The sequence below is a fragment of the Arvicola amphibius genome, chromosome 13, assembly GCF_903992535.2.
Source record: "Arvicola amphibius chromosome 13, mArvAmp1.2, whole genome shotgun sequence".
NCBI classification, from domain to species: Eukaryota; Metazoa; Chordata; class Mammalia; order Rodentia; family Cricetidae; genus Arvicola; species Arvicola amphibius.
The window spans coordinates 74,612,837-74,628,921 of NC_052059.1; the positions used below are offsets into that span (position 1 = coordinate 74,612,837).

General features: G+C 43.9%; 1 protein-coding gene across 1 annotated transcript in view; it reads right to left on the bottom strand.

The window, feature by feature from the left end:
• The window catches only part of Kcnma1 (potassium calcium-activated channel subfamily M alpha 1), a 719,714-nt gene that overhangs the window by 230,244 nt on the left and 473,385 nt on the right, over nucleotides 1-16,085 (bottom strand). The window contains 1 exon segment of the mRNA XM_042054118.1: nucleotides 4,782-4,857. Coding sequence (XP_041910052.1) covers nucleotides 4,782-4,857 — 76 coding nt within the window.

Consider the following 16,085-nt stretch of genomic DNA (forward strand, 5'->3'; position numbering starts at 1 on the left):
GTACTATTTTGGGAGGGTCTAAAGCTTTAGGAGGTGGGGCTTAGATTGAGACAGTAGGTTAGAAGGAATGTATTCCTGGTGGCTATATCTTGTCTCTAATGCATCTCCCACTTTCTAATTCTTTATCCTCTCCCTCCAGGTAGCTATGACGTGACCAACTTTGCTTTCTCAGGATGCTCTACCTCGCCACCATGTTGGAGCAACAAAGCCAGCTGACCATAGACCAAAAACCTCTGAAACTCTGAGCCCAAATCATTCTTTGCTCCCTGAAGTTGTTCTCTTGGGAATTTTGGCATGGTGATGAAAGTCTGACTGCCACGAGACACTAGTCACCCGCACGGATGTGTGAAGGTGAACCAATGTGCAAGCAGAAGTCTGGTAAATCAGTGACCTTTCCCAGGACTCGTGGGTGCTTGGCAAGAGAGCCTAACTCCTAAGATCAGAGCAGTAAAGTCAAAGGTACCCACACCTCTGCCCTTACAGAACACAACACATATCTGGGTAGCCCTGAAAATGCCAGGCACTTTGCACCAGCAAACATGAATCTGCCCTGCCCCTGTCTTCCACTGTGTTTCTGTTTGAAAGAGCAGCCAGGAGCCAACAGCCTGTTTACTTTTCACTGCAAAGTGCCCCAAACGGGAGAGCTGACTGGATGATACTGCACTGAGATGCATGAACTTGGAGACACAAAACAGAGCAAAATCAACCGGGTCAGCCTGTCCTTAGTTATCTCTACACTAGTCTCCTCTCGTCCACCTGACCCGCTTGAGGTCACGCCTAACAGCCCTTCCTTGGGCTACTGCTCCTTTCTGACCTGCAGATTTTTGAAGTCTTAGACACCTCAGATCAACTCTATATGGCGAGTGGAATCATGGGTTTTTAGAATGGTAAGTGCCCATACTTTCTCTCCCAATTAAAAACCTTCAACATCTCTGTCTTGCTCTCCAAACAAACCCTCAGTCTAAGTGACTTGAGGGTATGACTTCTACCTCATACCTTTTGGAACCACCATAGCAAATACCCTGCTTCATAGACTGCCTTGGAGTCATTTCTGAGTTCATACATGTAAGACAATTAATTCTAATAATGCTCCGCAGTGTTTTGTTTAGGTGTCTGATGGTGGCTGTGCACACAGGCTACACAGGAGATAGAACTGGCATGGCAGAGAGCAATGGCTGACGGAGTACAGCACAGGGTAGAAAGTGTTTTACTTCACCCTGTACACTCTTCCATAAAATGGCACACATATTCACAGGGAGCACATGGTACTTAAACAATTAGAGGAAACAATAAAGCAATTTGAAAAAAAGCATACTAGGTAAGCCATGTTTTAACAAACATTGTTGACCATGTTCAGTGATATATGCAGGATCTTAGCCCTTAATCAGGTTGTACTTGGCACTCATGGTAGAGCAAATGACCCAGCACTGCAAGTTGCCCATAAATGTCACCAGCTTGCAGGATGACTGAGGAATGTCCTAAAGCTCACACACAAATGGCCCAGCATCTCTTGTCTGCCTAAAATAGGCCATGCCAGGATTAACTTACAGCTTGGCACTCGTCCTGACTCCGGCTATCCAGTGTTCCTTTTCTGTCCCCCTGTTCACTCTGGTCCCTTCTGCTGTCCTCTGTCCTGACTCTGGCTATCCAGTGTTCCTCGTCTGTCCTCCTGTTCACTCTGGTCCCTCCCACTGACCTCTTCACTCTTCAACCTACCCCTACCACACTTATTTCTGTGTCCTATTTATTTCAATTCTGAGCCGAATGAAGCAATGAAAGAACAGGAAACAAAGCCATGCTATTCAAAGCGCTGTGGGGTCACCACCAGAGTAAGCTTCCCCACCCTGTCCCCTGCCAGAAGGTCACTGTGAAAGCGCCAGGGTGTACAAAACCCACAAGAGACCTGCCCAAGGCAAAAGCCCTAGTCAGGGCTTCATTTCTTGTCCAGATCCTTGAGAAACAGACTTGGAGAGACTGTAGGGGGAAGCAGGGCATAGCTGAGCACTCGAAAAGACGGTGCCACAACCCGTCTGAACTTCCTGTAGCTGAAGGAAGTGGAGACTAGGCCATGGCTTCCCTACCTGAGCTCACCCTCCTTGTCTCAACCACAGAATGTTCGGGAGCATGGACTGGTCCAAAGGTCCCACAGGGCTCATGCTCTCTCACTGTGTGCTTTCTACGAATATCTTGATTGAACTCAGGCCATCTTCCTTACCCTTCTTGTGACCATCCTCTGGCCCCAGTAGAATGACAGAGACCTATTTTTTTTTTTTTTTAAGATTTCCATCTTCACTTGAACAGACCCTGCCTGCTGCATAAGTCCCGCCAGGCCCAGTGCCGCAACCCTGTGCCTCCCAGATCCGGGCCTGCTCCCGTTTTAACCCTGACCACTCTGACAGGAAATCTCACTGGGGCGCTCGTCATACACTAACTTTTACATCCATAGACACTTGCTTAGACCCGGGCCTCACACAGCCTGGTTGTAACTACAAATAAAAGGAACCCAGGACATCCACGCTGGGGGGTTCTAAAGAAAGGGTGCCTGAGAGTAGGAATTTCTTCTATGGGTTGTGGGGAGGTCCTGAGAGAATGCCATTTGAGAGAGAGGATTGCTGCTAGTCGGCTGGAAAACCCTTGCCTCTGAGAAGCACAATCCCCGCTTCCTCCAGCCAGCAACTTTCACCCTCTTCTCATCCAGTTAGAAAATGAATCTCCATCAAGACTGCACAGCTAGGAAGAGGCTCTTCTCTGGGGCAGCCAGATCCGACTTCTGAATCTAAACCAAAGACTGTCTTCACTGAGAAGCAGGAATGAGTGTGTGTCCTATCACAAGGTTGGTCAAAGATGTCCAGATGGCAGACACAGAGTTGGTCAAAGATACCCAGAGGGCAGGCACATCACAATGAGGCCTAAAGGATCTGCATACACATGAGGAGGGTCAGAACATCGTTCTAGTTGCATTATCGGTCAGAGGACTGGAATCTTCCTAGAAACCCAATATCATGGGGAAAAGTCTCATTAATTGATGAGGCAAGAGACAAATAGGAGGAGACCTGAGAGCTGTGAGAGCCTGCGAATGGCTCCATTATAACACCACCCCACGTCCACACCTGCTCCATAAATCCTAAGGACAGGCACCAGACTTGGCATTGCACACTCACCAACTCTCCCTGGGGTTAAAAAAAAAAATCAGCCTTGTGACACAAGTTCAGTACATGTTAATACAAGGCATGCTAAATTCGTTATGTTATATGTTATACTATATGTTAATACAAGGCACACTAGATTTGGTTTTTGTGTTTTTTGTTGTTTGGTTTTTGTTTTTGTTTGAGACAAAGTCTCTCTGTGTGGCCCTTACTGGCCTGGAACTCATTATATAGACGTAGGTGGCCTCAAATTCACATAAATCTACCTGTTTCTGACTCCCTAGTGCTAGAATAAGGGCCTAGATAGATATGCAACCTTTGTTAATTGTTTCTATTTTAAAAGCAATATAAGTCTATTGCATAAAAGATAAAACTTTAAGGTAAAACTTAAGGCTAGTATTTCTCAAAGGAAATGTAAAAAATTACTATCTATGAATGATATTATAAAGCAAAAAAAAACAGAGAAGTCATAAATCTTTACCTCAGAAGATAAAACATAAAGGGATAGGGCACACCTTAAGAGAGCTCGGTGGCTTTTTTACATCTTGCTCAATCTATAAAGAGTGACTCTTTTATTCATACAGATGAATAGTTGGAAGGGGGTAATCTGGAATTAAAATAAGGAACAATAACAAAATAAAAGCACACTTGTTGAACATATCAGATTCTAGAAGCTGGGCTCCACATTTCATGACTAGGAAATCAACGCAGAGTCCCAGGCCTCAAATGGCATGTTCATTAATTATCCATGACAAAATACAGAAGTGTCCTGCTTCCTCTCACTCATCAGACACATTAAAGCCAACCAAAGAGGACATGGAACATTAGGAGGGGTCTTCTTGAAACGCAATGTCCTAGTAGAGAAATCTATGAGCAGCACTTGTTCCCCTTTAGAGTGCCCCTAACCCTCTTATTAGTGTGTTCACCAGTGCAGCCCAGGGTTCAGGCCAGCTCTGGGCCCTGACAAGGCAGCAGGCAGGGTGTTCCCTAGGGGATGTCTGCTCCTGTCCTAGCCATGTTTTCCAGACCATAATGCAGTCAGCAGAAGCAGCCATGGTGCATTTGCCTGGAGGTGTTTAGGGTTCCCCCACAAGGCAGTCTGCAGAGCACACCCCAAGGGCTCCGTGGATATAAAGTGAAACAGCTCAAATAAACTTAGGAATAAAATGATTTTCTGTTTGCCATATGAGGTTTGTGACTGCCTGTCAAGGAGCATCGCTCCTCTTCGCTTTACGGTCAGGTTCAGTTTCTCGTTCAGTAGTAACTCAAGAGGCATTTAGGATCCGGCAGCACGGACTTCCCAATCAATGAGCAAATCCATCCCTCATCCTCCATGCACCTCTCCCATCAGCTTCTGTTGCAACCTCACTTGGTGCCCAGATACCAGTCATGTGACCTTCCCGGACTGAATCTCCCTCCCAGGGACATTACCATACCTCCCCTTTTCTCTTATTTCTCCCAGGCTTTGCAGAAGAGAAAAACTGCAAGCCCTACCTCAGTAGGCTACCTCTCCAGCTAGTTCTTCCTGTGAATAGCACAGCTCTATCCTTTCAACAAGATCATAGCAAATATACCTGATATTTACAACCTGGCCCTGGGGAACCAGACCGGGGAGAGGGGGGGGGACCATCTTACCTTGTCTTAAGGATATTCAGAAACTGCAAAATTTCTGAAAACTGTATCAGTCTGAGAGCTCTTAAAAACCTCAAGCCTGGAAAGAGAAACAAGACAGAGGTGTTATTCTCGGTGCTTGGCTGTCATGCTCCCAGCCTGTTGTCTGAGCTACTGTCAGCTTGAGATGAATGCTCCAGTACCTTGGGACCGCTGCTTCATTTTGATTCTCCACTGGCTTAGTCTTAGCTGGTAAATGGGCTTTCTTGTTAAAGGTGAGCTGTTTGAAACCACGTTAAAGGGAGAAGCTAGATGAGAGGGCCCATGTAAAGGGGCATTGTCTCCCCTGGTAAGTTCCATTGTAAAGTCCCATTTCTGAGCTACCCGTGATCTGGCAGAATTTAGGTTTCTGAAAAATAGTTGGAACTGTGCTCGTTCAAGATAACCTTGTGCTTAAGAGCAGATTAAGAATAAATCGGATCATCTTATGTCTTTCATGACTTTTTTCCTAATCTTTATTTTCAACACAGATAAAAGAAAGACTCTGGCCCAGAGAACTACCCATGTTCTACATTTTTTTTTTTTATTTTCTCCCAATTAGAAACAAAAGAAAAAAAAAGAAAAATAAACACAAATCAATGAGCTACCACACTTCACAACTTCAGGATTCAAAATTTTAACAGTTCAATTTTCATTGATGTCAAGAATCTTTGTATCTGTAGCCTCTCTTTAATGGAAGAGTTACAGCTTCTAAGTGGGGGAGGGACAATAATCAATGAGTTATTTTAGGTTTTGTTTTTCAGAAACAGGGTATCATGTAGTCAGGCTGGCCACAAAATCACTCTACAGTAAAGACTAACTAGCCTTGAACTCCTGATCCTCCAGCCTTTAACTCCCAAGTGCTGGGATTACAGAGATGCTCCACCACACCCAGCTTTTTCTTTAGTCTCGTCTCTCTTCAAGGATCACTCTATTTCTGTCTAATTCAAAGCCATGTGATAAAAATATTCTGAATCACCAGGGAAGTGGTAGTGCATGACTTTAATCCTAGCACTCAGGAGGCAGAGGTAGATCTCTGTGAGTTCTAGACCAATCTTGTCTACAGAGCAAGTTCCATAATATTCAGGGCTACACAAAGAAACCCTGTCCCAAAGGACAAAAACAAAAAAAAAAATTCCAAATCAACCAGGGACCTTATTGAAAACTATCACCAAATGCCATGAGCAAGCGTTGGGGTGCTCGCTCCCCAGGGATTTCCTCTTCCCTCAGGTGGCAGGTGTGACACTGAGCACAGCTGGCTGAGCTGACAGCTGGATGATAAGGGTGAGAAGTTATTCTGCTCCGCTCAAGGCAGGCAGGGAAGGAAGTATAATTTACATAGTAAGATGACGCCAGTCATGAGATCCACTAAAGACCTCTGCCCCAGAGTGAAGCCAGAGTACCTTCTCCTTGGCAAAAGGTGTCTAACTGGCATACTGAAGAACTGTTTTAATAGTATGTAAAATCAACCTATGGCCCAGAGGTGGGTGTGCCCAGCTCACAAAGGAAGTAGGAGGAAATACTGATGGCTCAAAGGGAGCAGTTCTCATCTGAGAAGAGTCCAGTATGTTCCTACTTCTCTGAAGAGTATTGATGTAGTTATTATTCTAACCAGAGAGGCGGATCTGCGAATGGAGGTTGGGGATGTGAAAGAGACTACTGAGAATCCAGTCATACCAAACTGATGGAAAGCTGGCTAGCACTGCTGAGCCGAATCTAAAAAGGTGCTGCCTCAAAAGCAGAAAAAAAAAAAAAAAACAAGGGAAAGACAAACACAATGCAAGCAAAGAGCAATGGAGAGGACAGAGACCCCATGGAGGAATGAAAGGGAAGTACAGAAAACTCCATGGTCAGAAGAAGGAACAGAAATTAGCAGAAAAGAACTATCTAGAAATAAAAAAAAAAGTGAGTTCGGATTAAAAGAATCAAGATGTATCTGCCTTTTCTTTGTTTTCAAGTTTTAAGTATAAATAATCAATTAAACACTAAATATAAAGTATCAGTGTTAGGGTAGGTATCAAAGCAGGAAGTGTTAAATGCTGATATTTGAATCTTAAGTATTCCTCTAAAGTTGGCTCGGTCCCTGGCTGGGGCAGCAGTAGGAAGTGATGGAACCTCTAACAGATTGGGTCCTATGGATGTAAGCCAGGCCACTTGGAGAATGTTCTAGAGGAAGATGTTGGGACCCCGACTCCTTTCCTGTCTTTTCCATTCCCAGCTTCCCTGAAGCAAGAAGCTCCATTCTACCTCACACTATTCCCCATGGCACGGAGTCTGAAGCAACAGGGCCAAACCACCGTTTCCCGAAAGCTCCAAGATGGCCAGCCCCACGGGGATTAGTTGGCTACACCGATTTGGAGGCATCCTAGTCAAATCCAGACAGCAAAGGATCCCCCGGACTTTGTAGGTGCTCCCACTCAGAACTGAGAGGGGCCTGACACTGCGCACGCAGAACAACCTCTCAGCTGAGGCAGGGCTGCGGCTTAGAAGACCACATGGAGGCAGCAACATGAAGGACAGCAGTTCCTGCACCAGCCTACTACATCTGCAAGGTGAAGACTGAAAGCCAGGGCTGAGCATGCCACACAGCCCAGATACTCCAACTTAGTAAGGATAGTCTGGGCACAGAACGTTTTAAAGTTCAGATTCTAACATGTAACCATGTTTGGGAGCGTCGGATTTAGAGCACCTTTTCTTTTTAATCCTTAATTTATTGTTCCATGTTGATAGGTTTATTTGTGCTGCCTAAAGACACATGTTTTATTTTGACATCCCCCCCCCACATTGAACTCCCCTGTATTGGAGAACTTGGTGAGTCACTAAAAAGCCTTCCAGCACATTACCTGTATATGCAAGCTCAATTTTGAGGAACATGCTATTTAGCTGCCAGATAAGAAGAATTAACACTGTAACGTGCTATGACTTATAGTATAGGGCATTCAGCATTCAGCAGAGATTCGGTGGGGGGTAGTCTTAGCCGCATGGATAGCATTTATTGTTTCATGTTTATGCTTAAATATTAGAAAAGCAATATGGATTAGTAGTGAAAAAAACTCTGAGTCATTTTAAGAAGGCAAATTAAAGCAAAAAAAACAAACAAACAAAATCAAACCTAGAATGTATACCCATGAAACTGGAAAAACTCACTAGTGGGGTTGGCTCTAAACATAACAAACTTTGGAAATTTAGATTAACAAAGGAAACCATGATAGGCAAATAATTGAGAAGTAAATTGAAAAATGTATATGACTGCTTCTCAATCAAAGATCCTGTGCCCATTTAATTTGTTTGTTTTATTTAAAAATACATTTCTTGCAATAGATGCAAGAAAGTAAAGGACAGGTTCCCGTCACAGTTCTCAGGAGAAATTACTTTTGACCAAGTAATATAGATACTGAGCTGACTGGAAGAAAAATAATTCCAGAAGAAATGGGATATAAGAAACTGTAAGAGAAAACATAAAAGCAACTGATTGTCTGTGGAATGAGTTTTTCTTTAAAAAAAATAATAACACTAATCTAAAGTTAGAATCTTTAGGACTAAATGGAAAATGATGTAAGAAAGGGAGAAGCCAGAATAACACAGAAGGAGGTGCCAACATTTTGTGTCCTTCTCTACAGGAAGGCACTGTGGGATACAAGTCTACCTGCACATGTATTCATACACAGTACTCAACAAACTGGGATGCATGTGTACCTGCACACGTAGTCACACTCAGTACTCAATAACTGGGATGCATGTGTACCTGCACATGTAGTCACACTCAGTACTCAATAACTGGGATGCATGTGTACCTGCACACGTAGTCACACTCAGTACTCAATAACTGGGATGCATGTGTACCTGCACACGTAGTCACACTCAGTACTCAGTAACTGGGATGCATGTGTACCTGCACACGTAGTCACACTCAGTACTCAGTAACTGGGATGCATGTGTACATGCACACGTAGTCACACTCAGTACTCAATAACTGGGATGCATGTGTACCTGCACACGTAGTCACACTCAGTACTCAATAAATTGGGATACACATCTAAATTTTAAAAACTTTATAAATTTATGCCCTGGCAATGCTAAAGCATGCATGGGCATCCTGTATATAATAATTTTGTTGAACTTGTCCATATTGGGTTTCATGGTCTAAGCTGAGAAGGATGACTGATCAGGTCTCTTCCTCAAGAGAGCATCATATTTCACTACACATGCCTGCTTGCACACGTATTCACACTCAATACTCAATAAACTCTTCTTAATAACAACCAATTACCAATTACTAAAACAAGCCACCATATGGTTGTTGGGAATTGAACTCAGGACGTTTGGAAGAGCAGGCAGTGCTTTAACCACTGAGAGATCACTCCAGCCAGAGATACGTGTGTACCTGCGCACACAATCACTCTCAGTACTCAATAATCTGGGACACATGCCTGGTTGTACACGTATTCACACTCAATGCTCAATAAACTCTTCTTAATAACAACCATTTAACAATTACTAATACGATCCACATTATTTGGATAGAAAGAAATCTCACTAAATTCAAACTACGGTAATCATCTAAGTTAGATTTACCATAAAAAATGAAAAAAATAAGAAAAGAATAAGAAAATGAATAAACACAGATGGGATTTGTGGCATATACCTTTAAGCCCAGCACTTGAGAAGCAGAGGCAGGCAAGTTTCTGTGAGAAAGAGGACAGTCTTGTCAATATAGGTATTCTAGGCTAACAAGGCTACACAGTGATTTCTAGCCTCAAAAAGCAAGGAAAGGAAAGAAAAGAAGAGAAAAGGAAGGAAGGAAGGAAGGAAGGAAGGAAGGAAGGAAGGAAGGAAGGAAGGAAGAAAGGAAGAAAGGAAGGAAGGAAGGAAGGAAGGAAGGAAGGAAGAAAAAAGAGAGAAGAACCGGAAACTAGACGGATGGTTCCCAGGGGCTGGAGCAGCTGATGGAGAGGCATCGAGTAGGATTGCAGCTCTCCATTGTAAAATTTCAGCTTGACAAGAGGAATCAGTTCGACAGACAAACTATACAGTGTGCTGACTGCAATCGATACATGTACTGTGCAGTTGCTTTTGAAAGGTTAAAGAATAAAAGGAATGGAAATTACATGAAGTGCAGCAAGCGTTGTATTTATTACACATCATAACCAACAATATATTTGAGTTTGCTTTAGGAAAATAACTCTGCAATGACACGGTCTTATAAATTTGAGGGTGGAATTACAAATTGATAAAAAAAACCTTTTTAGAAGTAATCTGATACTATGAATCAAACTAATTTAATTTCTGATAATAAAGCCCAAGATGTTACAGCAAAGATGTTAGGAGCAAAGATGTGCATTGCAAAATTAGTCACTAAGGAAAACAGAAAGCAGCTTCAGCACTACAAGCAGGCCTCCTTAAGTGTATCTTCGTAAGGATACTGCGCATGCACAAAACTGTAACAAGGAACACGGTTGTAGTGTTGTTACAGAAAAATGCAGAAATCAGAATGGGAGGTACCAAGGACTAGGAAAGGCAGGGATTACTTAATTCTACCTGCGCTCTAAAGACCCATCCTCACACTGTCACCTGGGTAAGCGTAGTTCTCCAAGTTCTCTTTGCTGCAGACTGGAACTCCTACAGAAAACCACAACTGCTCTAATTGCAGGGAACTGATCTGGGCTTCCTGCACCCAATGGATCAACACAATTCCTGCCCTCAAGGCTCAGGAAACATCACAGGAAAGGGGGCAGAAAGGCTGTCAGAGCCAGAGGACCCAGAAGTCTGCTGTTATAGCAGGTTTCCTAGAAATGTCAGGGAAGCTACACCCATTACGTCTCAACAATATGGCTTCCTAAACAGGGCCTGAACCACAACAATATGAGCAAACACAGCAGCGTGGAAGGAGGAAATCTCACACGGCACTAGACAAAGAACTACAGGCAACCAATGACTTCTGAGAAAGGGAGAATTAGTTTCCCGTAGATAAGCCCCTAATTAGTTATCCAATTCCAAACGATAAGCCCTGAAATCATAGACATACAAGTAACACTAAGTGGACAGATTCATCTGGCTGTATTTACACACTCATGTATGTGTGTGTGTATGCAGCAATAAAATAGAAGAAAAAGAGCGCATACATGTAAAAGGAGGCAGGAGAGGGCACATTAAAAAGGCTAGATTGAGGGAAGGGAAGGGAAAAAGGATGTAAATGAATATATAATGTAAATATATGTAAATAATACATATATAAAAAAAAATTTAAGGTTTAGAAACTCTCTAGACATCTGTTCGCAGCAAAGCAAAGCACTGCTGAATACTGTGTGTTTAAAAGTAGTTACAATGGTCAGGTTTTAAGTTCTATTTTCTTTACCACTACAACAATTCAAGGGACTGGGGAAATGGCTTCATAGGTAAGAATGTTTGCTGTGCAAATATGAGTCCCCACATCAAAAGCCAGGTGTGGCCACACACAGACTCTTGGAACCCCAGTGCTGTAGCGGGCAGAAACAGGAGGCTTGCTGGTCATCAGCCTAGCCACAGCTTAAGAGAGAGACCCTTTTGGGAGTTCACCTTCTTATTATCTTCTCAAGGATCCCAAATTATAGGCTCGATTTCCTTTAATTATGGCTAGAAACCGATTATGAGTGAGTACATCCCATGTTCATCTTTTTGGGTCTGGGTTACCTCACTCAGAATAGTGTTTTCTATTTCCATCCATTTGCATGCAAAATTCAAGATGTCATTGTTTTTTACCACTGAGTAGTATTCTAGCATGTATATATTCCACAGTTTCTTCATCCATTCTTCAACTGAAGGGCATCTAGGTTGTTTCCAGGATCTGGCTATTACAAATAATGCTGCTATGAACATAGATGAGCAAATGCTTTTGTAGTATGATTGGGCATCTCTTGGGTAGATTCCCAATAGTGGAATTGCTGGGTCCTGGGGTAGGTTGATCCCGAATTTCCTGAGAAACTGCCACACTGCTTTCCAAAGTGGTTGCACAAGTGTGCATTCCCACCAGCAATGGATGAGTGTACCCCTTACCCCACAACCTCTCCAGCAAAGGTTATTATTGGCGTTTTGGATTTTAGCCAATCTGACAGGTGTAAGAAGATATAGTAATCCTCCTGGATATTGGAAGTAGACACGATCACCAGGCAAAAATTGGGAACTTGAGGGTTGGGCGAGACGCGGCCAAGGGAAGATGGGGAGAGAAAAGCGTGAAGGGGAGAATGGGGGGAGCTCGGAGGAATGGGATGCTTGGGATACAGGAAGGGTGGATATGGGAGCAGGGAAGCATATATCTTAATTTAGGGAGCCACCTGAGGGTTGTCAAGAGACTTGACCCTAGAGGGGTTCCCAGGTTTCCAGGGAGATGCCCCCCAGTTAGTTCCTTGGGCAGCTGAGGAGAGGGAGCCTGAAAAGGCCAGTTCCTATAGCCATACTGATGAATTTCTTGCATATCACCATAGAACCTCCACCTGGCGATAGATGAAGAAAATGACAGAGCCCCACATTGGAGCACCGGACTGAGCTCCCAAGGTCCTGATGAGGAGCAGAAGGAGAGAGAACATGAGAAAGAAAGTCAGGAATGTGAGGGAACCTCCACCTGGTGATAGATGAAGAAAATGACTGAGCCCCACATTGGAGCACTGGACTGAGCTCCCAAGGTCCTGATGAGGAGCAGAAGGAGAGAGAACATGAGAAAGAAAGTCAGGAACGTGAGGGGTGTGTTCACTCATGGAGACGGTGGGACAGAACTAATGGGAGATCATCAACTCCAGTTGGAATGGGACTGATGGATCATGCGACCAAACCCGTCTCTCTGAATGTGGCCAACAGTGGGGGCTGACTTAGAAGCAAAGGACAATGGAGCTGGGCTCTGATTCTTCTGCATGGACGGGCTCTGTGGGAGCCTTCTCAGCTTGGTCGATCACCTTCCTGGACCTGGGGGGAGTTGGGAGGACCTTGGTCTTAGCATAGAGTAGGGAACCCTGATGGCTCCTTGGCCTTGAGAGGGAGGGAGAGGAGGTAGGGGTGGAGGGGAGGGGAGGGAAGGGGGAGAAGGATGGGAGGGAAGGGGGAGGAGGAGGGTAGGGTAGGGGGAGGAGGAGGGGAGGAGATGGAAATTTTTAAATATAAAAAAATAAACCATGAAAAAAAAAGAAAAAAAAAGAGAGAGACCCTGTCAAGAAACAGAGTAGGATTCTTCACTTCTCCCTCTGGCCCCCTGTGAGCACCCCACACATGTATGAGCATACGTCACACACATAAACCACATGTACAGATTTTTTAAATTATTTTTGTAAGATTTATTTTTTTTATTATGTACAGGTGTGTGTGTGTGTGTGTGTGTGTGTGTGTGTGTGTAGGTATGTTCATATGAGTGTGGGTGCTCGACGAAGTCAGAAGAGGGTGTTAGTACCTCTGGAGCCAGAGGTAAAGACAAAGGTACTGGGAACTGAATCTGGGTCTTCTACAAGAGCAGTACATTCTCTTAACTACAGAGCCATCTCTCCAGCTCCTTAATCAAATAATTTTTGAAAGGTTTTTGAAGTAGCAACTTAGGAATGTTTTTTCAAATGAACATAAATATAAACATAAAGTGTATTATTTCCTAAGTAAAACTATAAAATATGAATATATAAAAATGAAAACTTACATGAAATGAAAATAATGGTTGTATTACCTATACAAGACTGGGGTGGGTTTTTTTTTTTTTAGTTTTTTGTAGATTTTTGAGACGTTTTGCATTTTTTAAATGTTTTAAATAACATTGACATTAAGTTTTTAGTTCCTAATTTCTTTGTGGCGGTGATATGAAGTCAGAGGCGAATCAGGACTGCAGCCCAGGTTTTTTTGGCCCTAAGTCCTGCGCCCACATTCAAAATGTAATCACTTGAGGCCACCCACTCTAGGAAAGGAAGCCCCTCAGTAAGTGCTATTCTCTTAAAGGTTTAAACTTGGCGGCCCAGGCGTGACCCCAGGTTAGTCTCCTGAGAGCTGGGGCTGTACCATCTCAGCAGTGACTGAGGACACATGGGGAGATTTAAGTGCCCTTTCTTAGATGAGGAAGTGGAAGAGATAAACAGATAAATGGGCAATTGATTAGCCATTCATTGTTCAGGTCCCTGGAATCACTTGAGGTCCTGAGAGAAGGCTGGACAGAATCACATACACAGCACATCTGGCTGGAGGCAGAAAGCCTGCCCAGGCTTTGCCATGTGCTATTTCCCCTCCACTTTGACTCCTTAATCTTTAAATCCAAAGCTGGAAGGTTCTAATAAACCTCTGTCGTTTCCAATCCCGAGAGCCCTGTGCAATCCCAGAGAGCAATTATGTTTGTGCTGTCTGACAAGGTTACTGTGATCTGACCTTGCAGACCAGGGGAGGTTAAGTCAAACTAAGAGTATCAGAGTAAAAGGACTGCCCACTGCGGGGAGAGGTTTCTTCACGGGGGTCCCAAGCACCTTGGCCATTGCATCCTCAGCTTGGGTGCTGCTGGAGCCATCTACTTTTTAGTCTCCATGTAGAGGAAACTCATGCTTCTCCTTCCGTAGTAGGGGGTGGGCCCTGTGTTTCTTGTTCCCAAACACTCCTAGACGGTCGTTCCTCCAGTCAGAAAGTGTGTAATGTAAACTTGCCTGTCTAACATTCTTTCCAATCTTTTCCCAGAGAAATAGTTCAGGCTGCTTTCTTCCTCACCATTTCTCAGCCCTGACACATCTGCCGGATACTAAACAAGAGGCCATATTCACAGTGAGATCAACACCTACCTATTGACCCATTCAGTGACTCGTTCATTCGCCCACATAAGCGAGCTGATTTCCTGTTTTCACCAACTGCTCTGTCTGTACTAGTCAATAAAGGCTCAAGGATGCTGCTCCTGCTTCTGGAGTGTTCAATGGGAATAGATGGGTCAGAAGTAGGGAAATCATTTTTGAAAAGGAACAGTCTTGATTTTACCACTTAAAAACATGCAAAATAGCTCCCGCCTCTCTAATGCTAGAACTACGACCCAAGCAAGACACTGTAACCCCTAACTTGGCCAAGGGTCTGAAAGTTGTACCCCAACACACCAAGATCTTCTGCTGCGTTGTAGAGAAGACACAGATTTTTCTGACATTGATCAGAGCCCAGGTGCCTGGCTCTGAGACCTCACACGGCTTCATCTCACTGGTGGCCATTCTTCCGTTGCTTATTTTGCACTCGAAGGCTTTCAGCAGCCCGCTCTTTGTTGGTGACATTCCTGCCACTGCCCTTCACACTCTGTCTCTGCACCATGAACATCCCACAGTTTAAATTCAGTCCACAGCATCCTTTTCTGTTTCTTCTCTCTGGAGGGCTCTCCAAGATCACTGCAGAGCTCAGTCTCAGAAGCCTGTGGCCAATCCATCTGGTGTGTCCCCCAATTCTATCCCCTTATTCGTCTTCACAGTGTTTACGTTCATCTAGTTTACTTTCCTATTTGCTTCTTGAGCCATTCCCTTCCTTTTCTCAAGAACCACATCTGTTACATAGGAACAGGACCCATTCACCCCCCAGCTCATCATCCTCTGAAACAGTGCTGTGTGGCATTCCTGGCCTTCTGAAAATGAAGGTATTCATGAGAAATCCTCTCAAGAGGAAAGCCAGAAGGGTACCAGCCAGTAAACTAAACCCAGAGGCCTAATTGATTTCTAACTTGTCCTCAGGCAACAGCCTTTTTTCCCTTGAACATCCCATTGCTCATCCTCCTCTTGCAAGCTGCTTTCACACCGGTCCTTACCAATACTGCTTTGCTATAGAAGTCCACAGTGACTCCTTGCAGTAAAAGGGAAAGGATAAAAAAGCCAGTGGACGCAGTCACATGAATATTTGGGCTCTAGGCAGTTCATCTGAAAGACGTCCTTTTCGTCATTGCTAATGAAAAAGATTGACTAGACTCACCCATCACCGGCTCACTAATTGGAATTTTGCTAGGCGTAATTAGATTATGCAGGGTTATTTGAGCTGTGCCTATCCACATCAGAATTCTAAGCTGAGTTCCAAAGGGACAATATTTCATTTTAAAGAAGCTTCTGCTACTGCTGATATTCTGGAAATAAAGCTAAGAGTGGGTTTTTTTGTCTTAAAAATGTAAATTTAAGTCATTTATTTGAAACTGTTATGCATTATAGATGGTCAAACAAAACCAAGTCCCTGTAATTGGATGGTGGTTGAGAGAGGAAAATCTGCCTAAAGGACTTCCCTTATGGTTCCTGCCGAGCACAGACAACAGAGCATCACAGGAGGCAGGCAGGCAGGACCACATGGCCACAG